This window comes from Ascaphus truei, chromosome 3, assembly GCF_040206685.1.
Source record: "Ascaphus truei isolate aAscTru1 chromosome 3, aAscTru1.hap1, whole genome shotgun sequence".
NCBI lineage: Eukaryota > Metazoa > Chordata > Amphibia > Anura > Ascaphidae > Ascaphus > Ascaphus truei.
The window spans coordinates 7,263,207-7,283,223 of record NC_134485.1 but is presented as its reverse complement, the minus strand read 5'-3'; the positions used below and the strand labels follow the sequence as shown (position 1 = coordinate 7,283,223).

The following is a 20,017-nucleotide window of genomic DNA, read 5'->3' as shown; positions in this document are numbered from 1 at the left end:
ACTGTATATTTTGTCTATTTATATTTATAGTACAGCAGTATACATTTTTTGTATATTTATATTTACTGTATATTACAACATTACATGTACAGTATACAGTATACATTTTATATTGCTGCATATTAATAACACAATATAATTTCTTTGCATTGTAGGGAGACTACTCTTCTGGTGGACAGAATAAGTGAGGAGAATGATGAGAGGAGCGCATTAAGGGTTAAAAACACTCTTCAGGAAAACCACAATCTGACTGTATCCGAGAGCAGCATAAAGAAGATGAGACGCAGAATTGGATGGAAATATGGACGTGTGAGGTTAGTAGTGGACAGTACAGGAGGTACTGTACTGTAAAGTAAAAATGTTGTTTTGCAAACTGTACTGCGCTGTGACGCTAACATTTTTTATTCATTGTCATTACAGAGCGTACCCCATGATACGGGACGCAAACAAAATCAAAAGAGTGCTCCAGGCCCAGGCATGGATCGACAGCGGTGAGACTTTCCAGGATTGCATCTTCACTGATGAGTCTACTGTGTCGCTGGAGAGATTTGCAAGATTTGCGTTCCACAAAAAAGGCCGCATAACTTTGAAGCCACGGCCAAAACACCCTGTGAAGCTGCATGTGTGGGGTGCCATCTCTAGGCGTGGACCGGGATGCATTGTCGTCTTTGAAGGTACAATTTCTCAAATATAATGCCGCCTAATGCACTGTACTTGACTAGTGTTGCCTTACCGTATGCACTGTACTGTACTATTGAGCACTTTTCTTTTCTTGCTATAGGAATCATGAATAAAGATTTCTTCCAAGACAACATTGTGCCCGTGATAGTGCGATACATCACACAAGACTTTCCCAATGGTCATCGCTTTTACCAGGACAATGATCCCAAGCACACCGCGTCGACGGCGCATATCCTTGAGCGCGGCATCAACTGGGTGAAGACGCCAGCGGAGTAAGTGTAGTAGACCGTGTCCCATTTATATGTTCCCCACTGTTTTTACTGTGTACTCTATCTCTTAAACTAATTGTCCTTTCTTTCCAATCACAGATCACCAGACTTCAATCCGATCGAAATGGTCTGGCATCAGCTGAAGGACCACATCCGTAAAGTGGCGAAACCCTCCAAGAAGGACGAGTTGTATACAGCCATAATGAGTTTTTGGAACGATGTACTCACCGAGGAACGATGCAATAAATATATAGACCATATTGCCACTGTGTTGCCCATTGTCATCGCGCGCAATGGACAAGCATCAGGAAAGTAGTACAGTGCTGTAGTATTGTACAGTAGGTACACTATGATACAGGTAAGTATGGCACAGATTTTAGCTTTCCCAATAGTCAGAGTTTACAGTAGTTCCAGTATACAGTACAGTAGACTAGTTTGACATACTACAGTAACTGCCTACTAACTGCTCCATTTTTTCTTTCCAGAGAAAGCTGCACCAGCCACCTACTGTACAGTAGGTCTACCATAATACAGTACGCACATACAGTACAGTACAGTAACTAAACAAAGTTTTTGTTTTCTTGTCGTTCCAGGAAAAAGGGTGCACCAGGGTGGAGGGGGGGCCTTGTGTTCGTCAAATCTGCTTGTGCAGTCAAATGTACAGTATATAAACAGCAGTAATGATGTACACAAAACCTCTCCTCTCTCAATGAACTACTGTACCGCAGACACAATGAGGATACTGTTACAGTATGAAGGGAAAAAGAACAGGATGGGTTATTTAACATTACAGTATACTGTGCAATATTTATACTGTATATTTATATATACTGTATTTTTATTCTAAAGGTATTCGAGAATGTACTCTACTGTATGAGGACCTGGTGACTTTCAACCCTCTCAGACCCACAGAAAGGATTATTTCACATCACTGTATATTTATCCTGTATATTTTCAGTAATTTAGAAGCAGTGGCTGTTCTGAACAGCCCAGGGCCAGATTAACAAAACAATGGCTTGGATTGGATTAGCCAGACGATTGATGCTTGGCCAGGGAGGGATTAAAATCTCTAAGGGAGGGGGTGGGTGGTGTAGCTGTAGGATTGTACTGTGTCAGTATTTCCAACGCCAGGTCACCCTAATAATTGCATGAATAAACCCCCAAAGACAAGGCCCAAATATACTAGTACAGTATACTGTACAGTACTGTAAAGTATGTATTATTGTGTGTTGATGTTTTGAATTGCTGTTAACTTGAAAAGTTTCACCATTGTATTGTACTGTATTTGTAAATAAAAGTATTTTGTGGCGACTTCAGCAATAAAAGAACTGGTTAATTTATCTCACATAAAGTACGTGAATACGACCGCAATCACCATTGTACAGTAAATGGGTGCATAGGATGGAACGACAGGTGCTAAAGGGGTATACAGTAAATATGATACTGTATTTATCAGTATTGATCAAAGAGAGTTGATCAGAAGGATTCCCCTTATAAAGTATACAGCACTCTATTGTCATTCATACAGTACAGTATACTGTAGTAAAGGGTAGACAACACATGGTCTTGCAGTATACTGTATTACTAAAAATCTGTCAGGTTGACCAGAATCACTGCGGATATCGGAAAATAATACAATTTTATTAATTCTACGTACTGTATATAAGGGGAATCCTTCTGATCAACTCTCTTTGATCAACACTGATAAATACAGTACAGTAATTTATCTCACACTCAGTACTACAAACTGCTTTTTGCTTGCAATAAACAAACAAACAGGGAAGCGCTACTGTATACTGTATGAGTTAGGATCAGGCCCAGCAGCCACTTTATGTTGAAAACCACATATGAAATGAGCATAAATTTGCATGAATAATTACACAAAAATATATAAAATAAATAGCACAAGTCTCTGACAGAGAGAAATTGTCCAGGTGGTGTGGATACAGGTTAATGCCCCTGTCTGATAGGACAGACTCGGGCAAGAATGGCCTGTGAGAGGTGAAAATCCAGAATGGTAGCTGGGATGGAAAGCGCTACCAACTGTGCAGGTATTGAAGTGTGTAGAAATGGGAAGGTGCCGTAGGCATCAAATGTGGAAAGCGCTCACCCAGACTTCATACAGTACACTGCGCTTTTTGCTTGCATACTGCAAAGCCGCAAGACCAGCAACATTGTAAAAAAAGAGCAAAAAAAAGAGCAATGAGCGCGAAATTGGCGTGGGAACTTCTGTTCTAGGGCCCCTAGAAATAATATTCTTTATTTTAGTTATAAACTCACATTTATATATAAAGTATATATTTATTTCTCTTCATGTACTGTATTTATTTAGATTTATTTATTAATTGTGGAGCTGCTGTGCGTGAGGGGCCATGGCCAGGATGGGGGGGGGGGGGGGGGGTAACGGTACAGTATGTGGGTAGGGGGTGAGGGTGGTTAGACCTCACAGTACATTATGCACATTGGGCCCCCCTCCTCCCCACATTTACATACTGTACTGTACACTACACGACATCAATGCAGGGAGGGTTTACCAATGCAGGGAGGGTTTACCAATGCAGGTAAGGCTTTAGGCCTTTATATCTCTCTCCCTTCAGTGTAATCTACTTAACAGAAACATTAGGGGGGGAAGGGGCTTTAGGCCTTTATATCTCTCTCCCTTCAGTGTAATCTGCTTAACACAAACATTAGGGGGGAAGGGGTTTTTAAACAATGCTGTGTATAATGTACTGTATAAGGTTTTTTACAATTAGATAGATGTAATCCTTGGTATTGTAAGGGTTAGTTTGGTTTTAAATTGTCTTTTCTGGTTGTTACTTACAGTATATATTGATTTTGGTTTACTTGCTTGGTTAAAATACTTTTTGGTATTGTAGTGTGCATTATCCTTAGCGTTGTATACTGTAGGTGCCTTTAAACCCAGTAACCTACTGTATTGTGATTCACTTTGATTCTCCCTAGTGTTTTTTGAGTCACTATCCTTTTCATGTTTAGGGTTGACAGTGTGTGTCGTTCCCTAGTGCTGTTCATTAGTGTTTAAGGGTCCATGCCTCTTTTTTAAGTGTTTTTAAATCATGTACTGTTTATTCATCCCTTTTTGCACTGTGTCAAATAAATAAACAAATATATCAATTGCATACCTGAGTGCTCCCATACGGGTTACTTTTTTCTCTTTTCACTCACATACAGTATGTATATATATATATATATATATATATATATATATATATATATATATACAGTATATATACACAGTGTATATATGTATACTGTATATATATATATATATATATATATATATATGTATACAGTGTATATACTGTACAGTATATACAGTATTTATTTCTCTTCATGTCTTTATTTATTTATTTATTTATTTAGATTTATTTATTAATTGTGGGGCTGCTGTGCGTGATTTTTTTTTATTGGGGGTGAGGGGGGTGTTTGGCCCTTGGTGTGAGTTTACGACTTGCAGCAGCAGCAGCACAATTAATAAATAAATATAAATAAATAAATAAATAAATGACAATAAATACATTTGAAATACATTTTTATTGATAGTGTACATGTGCAGGGGGTCTCCGGAGCTGAAGCGCACAGGTTTTAGGTCTGGGGACCCCGTGCCCCCCGAGATACAGGCCCCTTTAGGGGGTGCCGGTATCCCTCTGCTCTGCTTGGTTAAACGCAGAGCACTCAGCACTCAGAAACACAGGCCAGCCAGATTGAAACACACACACAATAGGGGGAGGTTTTTTTTACATAGCTTGCAGGGAAGCTTAACGCACACACACAATAGGGGGATAGGGGGATAGGGGGAGGTTTTTTTTACATAGATTAGAGAGAAGGCAGGGCGTTTTAAAAGCGAGAATAGGGGGAGGGGGTTTTACATAGATTTTATTTATTTATTTATTTAGATTTATTTATTAATTGTGGGGCTGCTGTGCGTGAATTTTTTTTATTGGGGGTGAGGGGGGTGTTTGGCCCTTGGTGTGAGTTTACGACTTGCAGCAGCAGCAGCACAATTAATAAATAAATATAAATGAATAAATAAATAAATGACAATAAATACATTTGAAATACATTTTTATTGATAGTGTACATGTGCAGGGGGTCTCCGGAGCTGAAGCGCACAGGTTTTAGGTCTGGGGACCCCGTGCCCCCCGAGATACAGGCCCCTTTAGGGGGTGCCGGTATCCCTCTGCTCTGCTTGGTTAAACGCAGAGCACTCAGCACTCAGAAACACAGGCCAGCCAGATTGAAACACACACACAATAGGGGGAGGTTTTTTTTACATAGCTTGCAGGGAAGCTTAACGCACACACACAATAGGGGGATAGGGGGATAGGGGGAGGTTTTTTTTACATAGATTAGAGAGAAGGCAGGGCGTTTTAAAAGCGAGAATAGGGGGAGGGGGTTTTACATAGATTTTATTTATTTATTTATTTAGATTTATTTATTAATTGTGGGGCTGCTGTGCGTGAATTTTTTTTATTGGGGGTGAGGGGGGTGTTTGGCCCTTGGTGTGAGTTTACGACTTGCAGCAGCAGCAGCACAATTAATAAATAAATATAAATAAATAAATAAATAAATGACAATAAATACATTTGAAATACATTTTTATTGATAGTGTACATGTGCAGGGGGTCTCCGGAGCTGAACCGCGGTGGTTTTAGGTCTGGGGACCCCGTGCCCCCCGAGATACAGGCCCCTTTAGGGGGTGCCGGTATCCCTCTGCTCTGCTTGGTTTACAGGCCGCGATCACGTGATCGGGACCTTTAAACCAAGCAGAGGGCTACCGGCACCCCCTAAAGGGGCCTGTATCTCGGGGGGCACGGGGTCCCCAGACCTAAAACCACCGCGGTTCAGCTCCGGAGACCCCCTGCACATCTACACTATCAATAAAAATGTATTTCCAATGTATTTATTGTCATTTATTTATTTATTTTTTGGCGGCTGCTGTGTGTGTGTATTTTTTTATTGTGGGTAGCGGGAGGGTGGGTGAATGGGGTATTCGCCCCAACGATGGTTGGGGAGGGCTTGCGGGGGGGGGGGGGGGTGGGGTAGCGGGAGGGCTTAACCCCTTCATGACCGTAGCGGTATTAACTGCTACGATCGTGAAGGGGTTAAGTGCACCCGCAACCCCCCCCCCCCTCCCGCAAGTCCTAAACTCACACCAAGGGCCAAATACCCCCCTCACCCATCCCCACTACACACAATAAAGCGGGCACGGTGGGTTAACCCCTTCATTGCCTTAGCGGCTATCCGCTATGGTAATGACGCAGCATTTTCCGTATTTTTAATAATATTGATCAGGAGCAGGGGGGTTCCCTGAGCATTAATTTCTGGCTCAGGGAACCCCCTGCTCACTGTACAATATTATTAAAATACAGAAATGATGCTTCTTTACCATAGCGCATAGACGCTAAGGTAAAGAACGAGTGTTTATTTATACTGTATATTGTATGTGTTTTATTGATAGTGTACATGTGCAGGGGGTCTCCAGAGCAGAAGCGCACAGGTTTCAGGTCTGGGGACCCCGTGCCCCCCGAGATACAGGCCCCTTTAGGGGGTGCCGGTATCCCTCTGCTCTGCTTGGTTAAACGCAGAGCACTCAGCACTCAGAAACACAGGCCAGCCAGATTGAAACACACACACAATAGGGGGAGGTTTTTTTTACATAGCTTGCAGGGAAGCTTAACGCACACACACAATAGGGGGATAGGGGGATAGGGGGAGGTTTTTTTTACATAGATTAGAGAGAAGGCAGGGCGTTTTAAAAGCGAGAATAGGGGGAGGGGGTTTTACATAGATTTTATTTATTTATTTATTTAGATTTATTTATTAATTGTGGGGCTGCTGTGCGTGATTTTTTTTTATTGGGGGTGAGGGGGGTGTTTGGCCCTTGGTGTGAGTTTACGACTTGCAGCAGCAGCAGCACAATTAATAAATAAATATAAATAAATAAATAAATAAATGACAATAAATACATTTGAAATACATTTTTATTGATAGTGTACAGTACATGTGCAGGGGGTCTCCGGAGCTGAACCGCGGTGGTTTTAGGTCTGGGGACCCCGTGCCCCCCGAGATACAGGCCCCTTTAGGGGGTGCCGGTATCCCTCTGCTCTGCTTGGTTTACAGGCCGCGATCACGTGATCGGGACCTTTAAACCAAGCAGAGGGCTACCGGCACCCCCTAAAGGGGCCTGTATCTCGGGGGGCACGGGGTCCCCAGACCTAAAACCACCGCGGTTCAGCTCCGGAGACCCCCTGCACATCTACACTATCAATAAAAATGTATTTCCAATGTATTTATTGTCATTTATTTATTTATTTTTTGGCGGCTGCTGTGTGTGTGTATTTTTTTATTGTGGGTAGCGGGAGGGTGGGTGAATGGGGTATTCGCCCCAACGATGGTTGGGGAGGGCTTGCGGGGGGGGGGGGGGGTGGGGTAGCGGGAGGGCTTAACCCCTTCATGACCGTAGCGGTATTAACTGCTACGATCGTGAAGGGGTTAAGTGCACCCGCAACCCCCCCCCCCTCCCGCAAGTCCTAAACTCACACCAAGGGCCAAATACCCCCCTCACCCATCCCCACTACACACAATAAAGCGGGCACGGTGGGTTAACCCCTTCATTGCCTTAGCGGCTATCCGCTATGGTAATGACGCAGCATTTTCCGTATTTTTAATAATATTGATCAGGAGCAGGGGGGTTCCCTGAGCATTAATTTCTGGCTCAGGGAACCCCCTGCTCACTGTACAATATTATTAAAATACAGAAATGATGCTTCTTTACCATAGCGCATAGACGCTAAGGTAAAGAACGAGTGTTTATTTATACTGTATATTGTATGTGTTTTATTGATAGTGTACATGTGCAGGGGGTCTCCAGAGCAGAAGCGCACAGGTTTCAGGTCTGGGGACCCCGTGCCCCCCGAGATACAGGCCCCTTTAGGGGGTGCCGGTATCCCTCTGCTCTGCTTGGTTTACAGGCCGCGGTCACGTGATCGGGGCTTTTAACGCAGAGCTGGATACCGGCACCCCCTAAAGGGGCCTGTATCTCGGGGGGCACGGGGTCCCCAGACCTAAAACCACCGCGGTTCAGCTCCGGAGACCCCCTGCACATCTACACTATCAATAAAAATGTATTTCAAATAATTTTTAATGTGTGGATGTTTGCGCAGAGAGAGAGCAGCGGATCTCTCTCTGCTGCAAACACATCTCGCCCCCGCCGCCCATACAGTACTGTAGTATCATTTATGTATGTGCATATACAGTACAGTACAGTACTGTATGTTAGGGCTTACAGGGGTTGTTGTTATACAGTATATATATATATATATATATATATATATATATATATATATATATATATATACTGCATTACAATTCATTATAGGGGACGGCTTCACAGAGAATAGCTCGCAAGCGCCACCATGTGTATTTTGACGGCATTGCAGTATTGTAACCAGCCGGAATAAAAAGCTTAAATTCCTGCCGGAAAATAACGCAATGCACTCTGGCTGAAAAATATCAGAAACCTGAATACACCCGAGTATACCCGAATTCGCGGGACTAGCCGTGCTCGAATAAAGTGTGTCGCCAGTGTACGTATCACACTTTTGTGTTCAATGTATCTCACTTTAAGCATGCGTGTAGTCTTGCCTACATAGACAAGACCACACGGGCACCTGATAATATACACCACAAATGTAGATCTACATGTAATACGATTATGAATAGTGATTTTTTTACCACTATGTGGATGACAAAATACGTCCCCGGTAGTAAGACTGTTACACACTGAACAATTCATACACCGGAAGTTACCCTGTTTACCGCCTTCTAGGAAGTGGGGCGTATGGTAGTGGTCCTTGTTGTCAGCATGTATCAAGTTGTCTGACAAGTTTCTCCCTCTCCTATAAGCGATCAAGGGGGGTGTCTGACAACTAGCTGCTAACACCTCATCATTCTGCAGCAGGTGCCAATGTTTCCGGATAGTAAATCTGACTAAATTACTGGCCCTATTGTATGTGGTGGAAAATACAATGCGTTTCTCATCCTTAGTCGCCCTATTAGGAATCACCTCTCTGTTAAGGGCTGCATCAAGCACTGCCGGGGTATATCCCCTTTTAGTGAACCTTTCACGAAGGTCATCCATGGCCGGTGCTAGTTTGTCCTGTCGACTAGTGATCCTAGAAACCCTCACTTTTTGTGAGAAAGGTAGGGCATTGATGAGGGATGGGGGATGGTGACTGTCAGCACGTAACAGGGCATTTCTGTCAGTATCTTTCCTGTAAAGGTCTGTGTGGAACTCACCATTTTCTTGGGAAATCAGGACGTCTAGAAAGGATAATTGCTTAGAGCTCCAGACATTAGTAAGCTGTACAGGAGAAGGGAGATTGTGTAAATAATCAAAAAATGACAATAACTGGTCCTCAGTACCTGTCCACACAAAGAACAGATCGTCAATATATCTATAATACCCAATTATGTATTTATAGTATATTGATGCATATATGTACTTCTCCTCAAAATCTACCATAAATAGGTTGGCATATGCGGGCGCCATGTTGCTGCCCATCGCAGTTCCCTTAATTTGCAAAAAATGCTCCTTTTCAAATTTAAAATAGTTTTTTATGAAGAATGAAGTGTAATAGGAGCAAAATATATTCAGTGGGGACTGTCGCCTGGTAATGGGCAGATAAAGCAGTTTTTACTATATTTAAGCCATCCTCATGAGGTATAATAGTATAGAAGCTGGAAACATCCATACTGACCATTATATGGTCAGTACCATTGCATGGAATATCTTTGAGTTTGGTTAAAAAGTCAAAGGTATCCTTTACGTATGACCGTGCTTTTTGTGCTATGGGGTTGAGGAATGTGTCAACATATATGGCTAATGGCTGATTAAGTGAATGTATAGCTGCTATTATTGGTCGCCCTGGAGGTAATTGGAGATTTTTATGTATTTTCGGGAGGGTGTAAAACAGTGGGCATTTGGGATGTTCTATTGTAAGAAATTCTGCTTCAGTCTCAGATATCCAGCGGTTATTAAGGCCAAGCTGGATAATCTCCTTTATCTCCCTCGCATACGCCGGAGTGGGATCTCTATCCAATTTGATGTAACAATCAATAGAGCTCAGTTGTCTTTTAATTTCTGTTTTATATGCTATGTAGTCTTGTATGACAAGGGCGCCACCTTTATCTGCCCTTTTAATGATAATATCACTATTACTGGACAGTTTTTTAAGGGCGTTCTTTTCCCTAAGTGTCATATTGTGCGTGATTTTATGCCTATTGGTAGCATATTTAGCAATGTCTGCCTTAACTAATCGCATATAGGTGCTCACTGATTGGTTTTTGAAAGGAGGTATGAATGTGGATTTTAATTTACATACTTTGGTACCTTTCTGATCGGCTGAATTAACTGTCCCTGACGGTTCGATAGGCAGTGCCAAATTATCTGTCCCTGGTGGCTCTGTAGGCGGCATCGTTTCTGTTGTCCTGTGGGAAAAAAAGGATTTCAGGTTAAGTAAACGTTCAAACTTAAATAAGTCAACTTCTAGCCCAAAATCATCAAAGTTCAAGGTGGGTACATAGGAGGGGCCACGTGCCAGTACAGACATTTCATCTGCACTTAGTATATGCTGTGAAAGATTAATGACCAGGGTATCCATACTCATTGGCGCGTTTGTGATCGGAGGTAAGGAGATTTTCCTTTTCTTCCCCCGTCTGGTTTTCTTGCCCCCTTTTCCGCAGTCTGTCCTAAAAAAGGAGTCCGCGGTGCTTCCCTCTGTCGTTCAGTGGAGGAGTGGGCTTCGGAATCACTGGTGTTGGCGTCTGTGTTTGTCGGGGGGGTCTGTCCCTTCCTGGGTTTGCGTTGCTTGCGATCCTGCTTTAGCCACGGGTAGACCCTTACGTCCTTATAATCCTGCACCACTTTCTTGAATTTCAATTTTTTGAAATGGATCAGGTCACTCTTAATTTTCTCCAATTTGGTCTTTAAAGTGTCCAGAGATTGTATAATGTCAGTACTGGAACTCGCCTGCTCAATCAGGATTTCCACCTTCAGTATATCCCTTCTGGTGTTATTAAGTTGTTCCCCCACCTCCTCAATCACCAAGATGATAAGGTCTAATGAGGCCTTATTAAGTACCTGGCACCACCTTTTTGCATTACCCTGTAGAAAGGGGTATCATAAAGGAGATGGGCTTGACCTTTATTGTTGAGCCCAGTTACCCCCTCACCGTCACACACAGGCCTTGTCCCACTGCCTCCCCTGTGACTCACTGAAGCTGCTGTGGGTGGGGAAAACCCATGATATCTCCTGGCAGCCTGTTCTTACCAGGGCTTACTGCCAGGAGGGGGCAAATTGGTAGCCAGAAACCAGTCCTGGCTACACTTATATGTTAAACCGGATCTAAAACCTATTGTAAGGGAAGATGTTTATGAGGGGAATGATGAAAATGTAGAGAACATTTGGATAGAAATTAGCAGTGGAGGTAAAAGTATAAAGATAATATTTGTAGTGATATGCTATAAATCACCAAATATCTGTGAGATTGAGGAAGCTAAAATACTTTTACAAATGGAGAAGGTATCAAAACTAGGTCATGTTTGCATAATAGTTTCCCCTAGGCATAGGGAATTGGGGTTACATACATATACATACATACATACATACATAAAAAAAGAAGAACAGAGAGCGCACCTCCCATAGTGTAAAACAGTACATTTATTTAAAAAAAGCACAAGGGGATTAAGGACAATCACAAGGATAAAAGATAAAAAGGCAATTTGTGATATATATAATCACCACCAGCAAAGCCACACCGTTCAGGAACACATCTGGTAGGTACAGGGTCCCTCCGGTGTATCTGCAGCAATAGTTGGTAATGAGGAACAAGTTCTATCAGCGTCCGTGCAGTTATAGAGATTTTTTCAGCCTCAGATCAGCTCCATGTGCTCTCCGGCCGTAAAGCACACACTGCGTGATTACGTAATGTCGTGGTTGCCTCCCTGACGCGTTTCGTCACGACAGTAACTTTTTCAAAGGGAATAATAACTGAGGGGAGGGCTCGGTATTTAAAGGAAAGCTTTCAATCAAGTGGGAGTGGTAACAGAGCAACCAGTGGCCAATCGCCAGTGTCCAGACAGATTATCAAGGCATTGGCGACGGGCCAATGAGAAGAATCCTCCCAAACCTATCAACACAAGTATACAGTGCACTTGGGTATATATAGAAACAAATACGAATATATACACATATATGCTCCATGCAATATAACCAATCTTAACCACTGAACAAGACAGGTATATGTGTTAAGGATAACAAAGCTATTGCACATAATCACTAAGAGAATTAAACACAATATGAAGATGAGAGTTAAAAACCCATAATGTTAAAAATATCTTTGTCCATATATAGGTACCGATATCAGTAATTAAACATACAACAAGAGTAAATCCATTATTAAAGGAAGACCCTAATTAAATAACACTTATTTAAACAATCAATAATTATATAAACACATAGACATATACATATGTTATGAATCCAAAAAAAAAAAACATTAATTATTAATTATAACCTCACTAGACTATTGAAAAGGATGAAAAACAAATAAAATATAATAATTAAAATAATAATTAAAATATATATATATCACGATGTATAGGAAGGGAGGGAAGGGGAGGAAAAGGGGGGGAATGGAGGGGGGGGGGGAAGAATTTGCACTATGGAGGGGGAGAGGGGAAACTTTCTAATTGGAGGGAAAGAGAACAGCAGAGTCAATAGACCAGGACTGGGGATTACACCAAGGTACTAGTGTCTAAACATTCATTGAGTCTACCGGGGGTTAAAGTTCCCAACTGGTGGATCCAATATGTCTCCCTCCGACACAACATTTTGAAACGATCCCCCCCTCTAGCAGAGGTCGGAATGTGTTCAATACCCATAATCTTTAATGTGTCTGGATTCTTGTTATGAACATTTCTAAAATGTCTAGATAGACTATGGGCATTTAAACCATGCAACACATTCCTCCTGTGCTCGAGGAACCGAGTACTGAGGGGTCGTGTGGTGCGACCAACATATTGCTGGCCGCAACCACATTGTACAAGGTAGACAACATAGGTGCTAAGGCAATTTATACTGCCCCTCACCTCATGTTTCCTCCTTTTCGAAGGGAGACAAACTCCGCTGAGCTATTGAGATGCTTACAAGTGATGCAACGGCCTCTGCCACATCTGTGGTTACCGTTAGGACCCACATGTGAGGCACAGGCAGCCCCATCCATCTTGGATCATTTACTCGGAGCTAGAATAGTTTTTATATTTCTGGCCTTTCTATATATTATAGGTGGTCTCTCAGGGAGGATATTACCCAAATGGGGATCGCACAAAATGGGGATCGCATTTCAAGATACTCCAGTGGGAATTTAATATACCCCTAATAGTTCCAAACGCCTGATTGAAAGTGGTAATAAACCTTGGGTTCCCATCGATGTTATTCGGTCCATTCCCAGGTTTACCATAACCCACATGCGTCTTAATGGAGTCTTTAGATTTCTTGAGTAGCGTAGATCTGTCCGCTGCCCGTGCCCTACCAAAAGAGTCATTGACAAGGACGGGGTCATAGCATTTGGCAGCAAATTTGTTACTTAAATCAATTGACTGATCCACAAAATCGCTCTCTCTGGTGCAGTTCCTTTTAAGACGATAGAACTGCCCCAAAGGTATATTTCTGAGCCACTGTGCATGATGATTACTGGATGAATGGACATAGTTGTTGACTGAAACTGGCTTGAAATGAGTGTTAGTGATAATATTCCCCTCTGCATCCGAGGTCAAATTGAGATCCAAGAAGACTGCAGAGGTAGTATTTATTTCAAATGTGAATTTCAAGCCCAGTTCATTGTGATCAAAGGAACTCAGGACATCAGACAAAACTGTGCTATCACCCTCCCAAATCATAATAATATTATCAATGAAACGGCCATAGTAGACGTGGCCCACCCCCAGTTCGGCATTTTGCCAAATGGTTGTTTCTTCCCAATAACCCATAAAAGGTTGGCGTAACTGGGGGCAAACCTCGTACCCATGGCCGTTCCACAAATTTGAAGGTAAAATAAATCCTCAAAAGAAAAATAGTTGTGCGTTAAAATAAAAGTGATACTATCCAATAAAAATCTTTTGTGAATTGTGGGGATAGCGGGATCCGTGTTGAGCCAGAAGTCAATCGCCCTGACCCCCCTGGAATGATCAATGCACGTGTATAATGAAGACACGTCGCAAGTGGCCCAGACGTAATTGGGCTTCCATTTGAACTCAGAGATGGAGTCAATGACATGCAGCATGTCCCTAATATGTGACCTGAGCTTAGCTACAAAGGGTTGAAGATAGTCATCAACATATTGGGACAGGCTAGACGTCATCGACTCCACCCCCGAGACAATGGGTCTTCCAGGGGGGTCAGTGAGAGACTTGTGGACGTTGGGTAAGTGATAGAAAATGGGAATACGTGGGTGCTCTGAATAAAGAAATTTGAATTCCAATTTATTAAGTATACCATTATCCACAGCCTGTGATAGAAGTGATTTTAACTCACAAAGAAAAGGTGCAGTGGGGTCGGACGACAAGGAAGAATAGGAGGCAGAGTCACCCAGTAGTCGAAAGGCCTCCCTGAGATAGTCCGATCTATCCTGGATGACTATGCCACCACCCTTGTCGGCCTGTCTGATGATAATATCCTTGTTGTTCCTACTGTAAGATCACTAAGAGCATCCAGTTCACCTTTAGTCAGATTGGAATTAAATCTATAAGGTTTTGTGCACAGTGACTCGAAATCTCTCAATACCAAGTTGTAAAATGCATCAATAAATCCTCCCTTAGATTGATAAGGGAAGAAAAGCGATTTTGGTCTAAAGGGGGAATGCATCACCAATAATTCCTCCTCCAGACCAGTATCTATTGGTGATGCATGCCCCCTTTAGACCAAAATCGCTTTTCTTCCCTTATCAATCTAAGGGAGGATTTATTGATGCATTTTACAACTTGGTATTGAGAGATTTCGAGTCACTGTGCACAAAACCTTATAGATTTAATTCCAATCTGACTAAAGGTGAACTGGATGCTCTTAGTGATCTTAGGAACAACAAGGATATCATCATCAGACAGGCCGACAAGGGTGGTGGCATAGTCATCCAGGATAGATCGGAATATCTCAGGGAGGCCTTTCGACTACTGGGTGACTCTGCCTCCTACTGTATTCTTCCTTGTCGTCCGACCCCACTGCACCTTTTCTTTGTGAGTTAAAATCACTTCTATCACAGGCTGTGGATAATGGTATACTTAATAAATTGGAATTCAAATTTCTTTATTCAGAGCTCCCACGTATTCCCATTTTCTATCACTTACCCAACGTCCACAAGTCTCTCACTGACCCCCCTGGAAGACCCATTGTCTCGGGGGTGGAGTCGATGACGTCTAGCCTGTCCCAATATGTTGATGACTATCTTCAACCCTTTGTAGCTAAGCTCAGGTCACATATTAGGGACATGCTGCATGTCATTGACTCCATCTCTGAGTTCAAATGGAAGCCCAATTACGTCTGGGCCACTTGCGACGTGTCTTCATTATACACGTGCATTGATCATTCCAGGGGGGTCAGGGCGATTGACTTCTGGCTCAACACGGATCCCGCTATCCCCACAATTCACAAAAGATTTTTATTGGATAGTATCACTTTTATTTTAACGCACAACTATTTTTCTTTTGAGGATTTATTTTACCTTCAAATTTGTGGAAGGCCATGGGTACGAGGTTTGCCCCCAGTTACGCCAACCTTTTATGGGTTATTGGGAAGAAACAACCATTTGGCAAAATGCCGAACTGGGGGTGGGCCACGTCTACTATGGCCGTTTCATTGATAATATTATTATGATTTGGGAGGGTGATAGCACAGTTTTGTCTGATGTCCTGAGTTCCTTTGATCACAATGAACTGGGCTTGAAATTCACATTTGAAATAAATTCTACCTCTGCAGTCTTCTTGGATCTCAATTTGACCTCGGATGCAGAGGGGAATATTATCACTAACACTCATTTCAAGCCAGTTTCAGTCAACAACTATGTCCATTCATCCAGTAATCACCATGCACAGTGGCTCAGAAATATACCTTTGGGGCAGTTCTATCGTCTTAAAAGGAACTGCACCAGAGAGAGCGATTTTGTGGATCAGTCAATTGATTTAAGTAACAAATTTGCTGCCAAATGCTATGACCCCGTCCTTGTCAATGACTCTTTCGGTAGGGCACGGGCAGCGGACAGATCTACGCTACTCAAGAAATCTAAAGACTCCATTAAGACGCATGTGGGTTATGGTAAACCTGGGAATGGACCAAATAACATCGATGGGAACCCAAGGTTTATTACCACTTTCAATCAGGCGTTTGGAACTATTAGGGGTATATTAAATTCCCACTGGAGTATCTTGAAACGCGATCCCCATTTGGGTAATATCCTCCCTGAGAGACCACCTATAATATATAGAAAGGCCAGAAATATAAAAACTTTTCTAGCTCCGAGTAAATTATCCAAGATGGATGGGGCTGCCTGTGCCTCACATGTGGGTCCTAACGGTAACCACAGATGTGGCAGAGGCTGTTGCATCACTTGTAAGCATCTCAATAGCTCAGCGGAGTTTGTCTCCCTTCGAAAAGGAGGAAACATGAGGTGAGGGCCAGTATAAATTGCCTTAGCACCTATGTTGTCTACCTTGTACAATGTGGTTGCGGCCAGCAATATGTTGGTCGCACCACACGACCCCTCAGTACTCGGTTCCTCGAGCACAGGAGGAATGTGTTACATGGTTTAAATGCCCATAGTCTATCTAGACATTTTAGAAATGTTCATAACAAGAATCCAGACACATTAAAGATTATGGGTATTGAACACATTCCGACCTCTGCTAGAGGGGGGGATCGTTTCGAAATGTTGTGTCGGAGGGAGACATATTGGATCCACCAGTTGGGAACTTTAATCCCCGGTGGACTCAATGAATGTTTAGACACTAGTACCTTGGTGTAATCCCCAGTCCTGGTCTATTGACTCTGCTGTTCTCTTTCCCTCCAATTAGAAAGTTTCCCCTCTCCCCCTCCATAGTGCAAATTCTTTCCCCCCCCCTCCCTTCCCCCCCTTTTCATCCCCTTCCCTCCCTTCCTATACATCGTGATATATATATATTTTAATTATTATTTTAATTATTATATTTTATTTGTTTTTCATCCTTTTCAATAGTCTAGTGAGGTTATAATTAATTATTATTATTTTTTTTTTGGATTCATAACATATGTATATGTCTATGTGTTTATATAATTATTGATTGTTTAAATAAGTGTTATTTAATTAGGGTCTTCCTTTAATAATGGATTTACTCTTGTTGTATGTTTAATTACTGATATCGGTACCTATTTATGGACAAAGATATTTTTAACATTATGGGTTTTTAACTCACATCTTCATATTGTGTTTAATTCTCTTAGTGATTATGTGCAATAGCTTTGTTATCCTTAACACATATACCTGTCTTGTTCAGTGGTTAAGATTGGTTATATTGCATGGAGCATATATGTGTATATATTCGTATTTGTTTCTATGTATACCCAAGTGCACTGTATACTTGTGTTGATAGGTTTGGGAGGATTCTTCTCATTGGCCCATCGCCAATGCCTTGATAATCTGTCTGGACACTGGCGATTGGCCACTGGTTGCTCTGTTACCACTCCCACTTGATTGAAAGCTTTCCTTTAAATACCGAGCCCTCCCCTCAGCTATTATTCCCTTTGAAAAAGTTACTGTCGTGACGAAACGCGTCAGGGAGGCAACCACGACATTACGTCATCACGCAGTGTGTGCTTTACGGCCGGAGAGCACATGGAGCTGATCTGAGGCTGAAAAAATCTCTATAACTGCACGGACGCTGATAGAACTTGTTCCTCATTACCAACTATTGCTGCAGATACACCGGAGGGACCCTGTACCTACCAGATGTGTTCCTGGACGGTGTGGCTTTGCTGGTGGTGATTATATATATCACAAATTGCCTTTTAATCTTTTATCCTTGTGAGTGTCTTTAATCCCCTTGTGCTTTTTTTAATAAATGTACTGTTTTACACTATGGGAGGTGCGCTCTCTGTTCTTCTTTTTTTATAGTTTTCCTGTTGGAATTGGTCATTCCTTCTGAGAGCAGCCGTGGATCCCTGAACAGCATACTTTATACATCATCATTGACTTTGCACTGGATTTCCATCAAGGGTTGGACTTTACTCCATTTTTTGTATCCTCTTCCCAATTTTTCCCTGTTTGATTATCAGCACATTCACCCACCACTTTTTCCCCCCTTTTTTTTTCATATATATAGTTTTTCAACATCAAAATATACTGTTTGTCACATGTTTTAGATTGATTAATATTGTAATATATTGCACATAACTATTGCACTTTTATTACTTTTAATTAATTATTATTATTATTATTGATACTTGGTTTCACGAGTGGCGCTACTGAAATTCCTTTTTGTATACATACATACATACATACATACATACATACATACATACATACATACATACATACTGTGACAGAGTCACTGACTCAGTAAGCTTGAATGGAGGATATGTGTGCCTTCCAGCACTCAACCAGTTCACCTCCTGCTTGAGAACTACATGCACCTGCAGCTAATAAAGCAGAAAGGACTCCTGAGAAACTGCAGGTTTAAAAGGCAGGAAGTGGCTTACATAAGCAGTTAGTTTTTCCCCAGGAGGATAGAGAGGCTTCTCACAGCCGGGAAGGACCCTGGCTGTTCTGGTTCCCCAGCCCTGCAAGAAGCTCTGCTGCTGGGACCCAAACCCAGGATAAAGACTGATACGAGCTGGAAACAGCCTGCTCCCCGGAACCAGCGTTCCTTATTGCTGTTGGAGCTACAAGGAGAACTTGGGATAGGAATCTCCTACAATTACAGATAAAAGACTTTCTTATTGAACTTTCAATGTGTAGTACTTGTTTTGGGCGGATAACGAGATTATTTAGCTAGCCGTTAGAAAGGGCCACAGTAAAGTTCCGTAACGGAAATAGGTGTTTATTTTATGGTTTATTTTGCCTTAAAAGGACAGTGCACCTGATGTTTATTTGTCTTGTGGATAATAAACCACTACAGTTAAGCTTTACATAGTGTCTTAGTGTCTTACTGACCCTGCTGCGATGCCGTCCTGCCAAAATACATACATACCATACTTTATATAAGTTATGGTGGGTGAAAAAGGTGACAAAAAACTTCCACCGCATAGCATATAGCAAATAAAAGATCACTTGTGAGCACATTCATTTGTCTTAGACAGGTCTGCGACCCTGCCTTTGACCATTATCACCTACAGTAGTATACAGTGCTTCCACTGCGGCAAGGGATTCTGGGAAATGACATGCAAATGAGCACACTGTGTCACATTTTGCTCGAAATCCTTTTTTATATGTAACCCTTATAAGCTAATGCTTACTGTTCACGATGCTTTTAAGCACAGCATGGGATTATATATATACTTTTGAGATGCTGGTATCCCCATGTTAAAATCCTGTGGGTCACATGACCGTGGGATCTAAACAAAGCAGAGGGATACCGGCACCCCATAATGGGGCCTGTATCTCGGGAAGTAGTGGGTTCACGAGGCTGAAATCAACTTTGTTCAGCTCAGAAGACCCCCTGCTCCAGCAAGCTAGTATCAACTCCGTCCCCCAAAGAAAAAAATCATTACCTTAGTGGATAGCTGCTAAGGTAATGAAGCTGCTTACATTGTATTTTTGTTCAGAGTGTGCATGAGCAGGGGGTTTCTGGAGCTGAACTAAGTTGATACATTTGCTTTCTAATTGCTCTGATTATTTGTATGTCCTGATATAAAAGTCAGATGCTGACGAGAATATAAATTCATGGTCCAAGCTGGGAAATAGAGAGCACGGTAATAACGGCTCGGTGCTATTTATTTATGATCTGTAAATGGAACAGGCCCT

General features: G+C 42.1%; 1 protein-coding gene across 1 annotated transcript; it reads right to left on the bottom strand.

The window, feature by feature from the left end:
- Positions 1–8,525: 8,525 nt before the first annotated feature.
- On the bottom strand, positions 8,526–11,104 carry LOC142490608 (uncharacterized). Its single transcript, XM_075593025.1, has 3 exons — positions 10,355–11,104; positions 8,593–9,333; positions 8,526–8,534 (listed from the first exon to the last, which is right to left on the bottom strand). The coding sequence occupies exons 1-3, from the start codon at positions 10,637–10,639 to the stop codon at positions 8,526–8,528; spliced, it is 1,035 nt and encodes a 344-aa protein (XP_075449140.1). The 5' UTR covers positions 10,640–11,104.
- Positions 11,105–20,017: the final 8,913 nt, after the last annotated feature.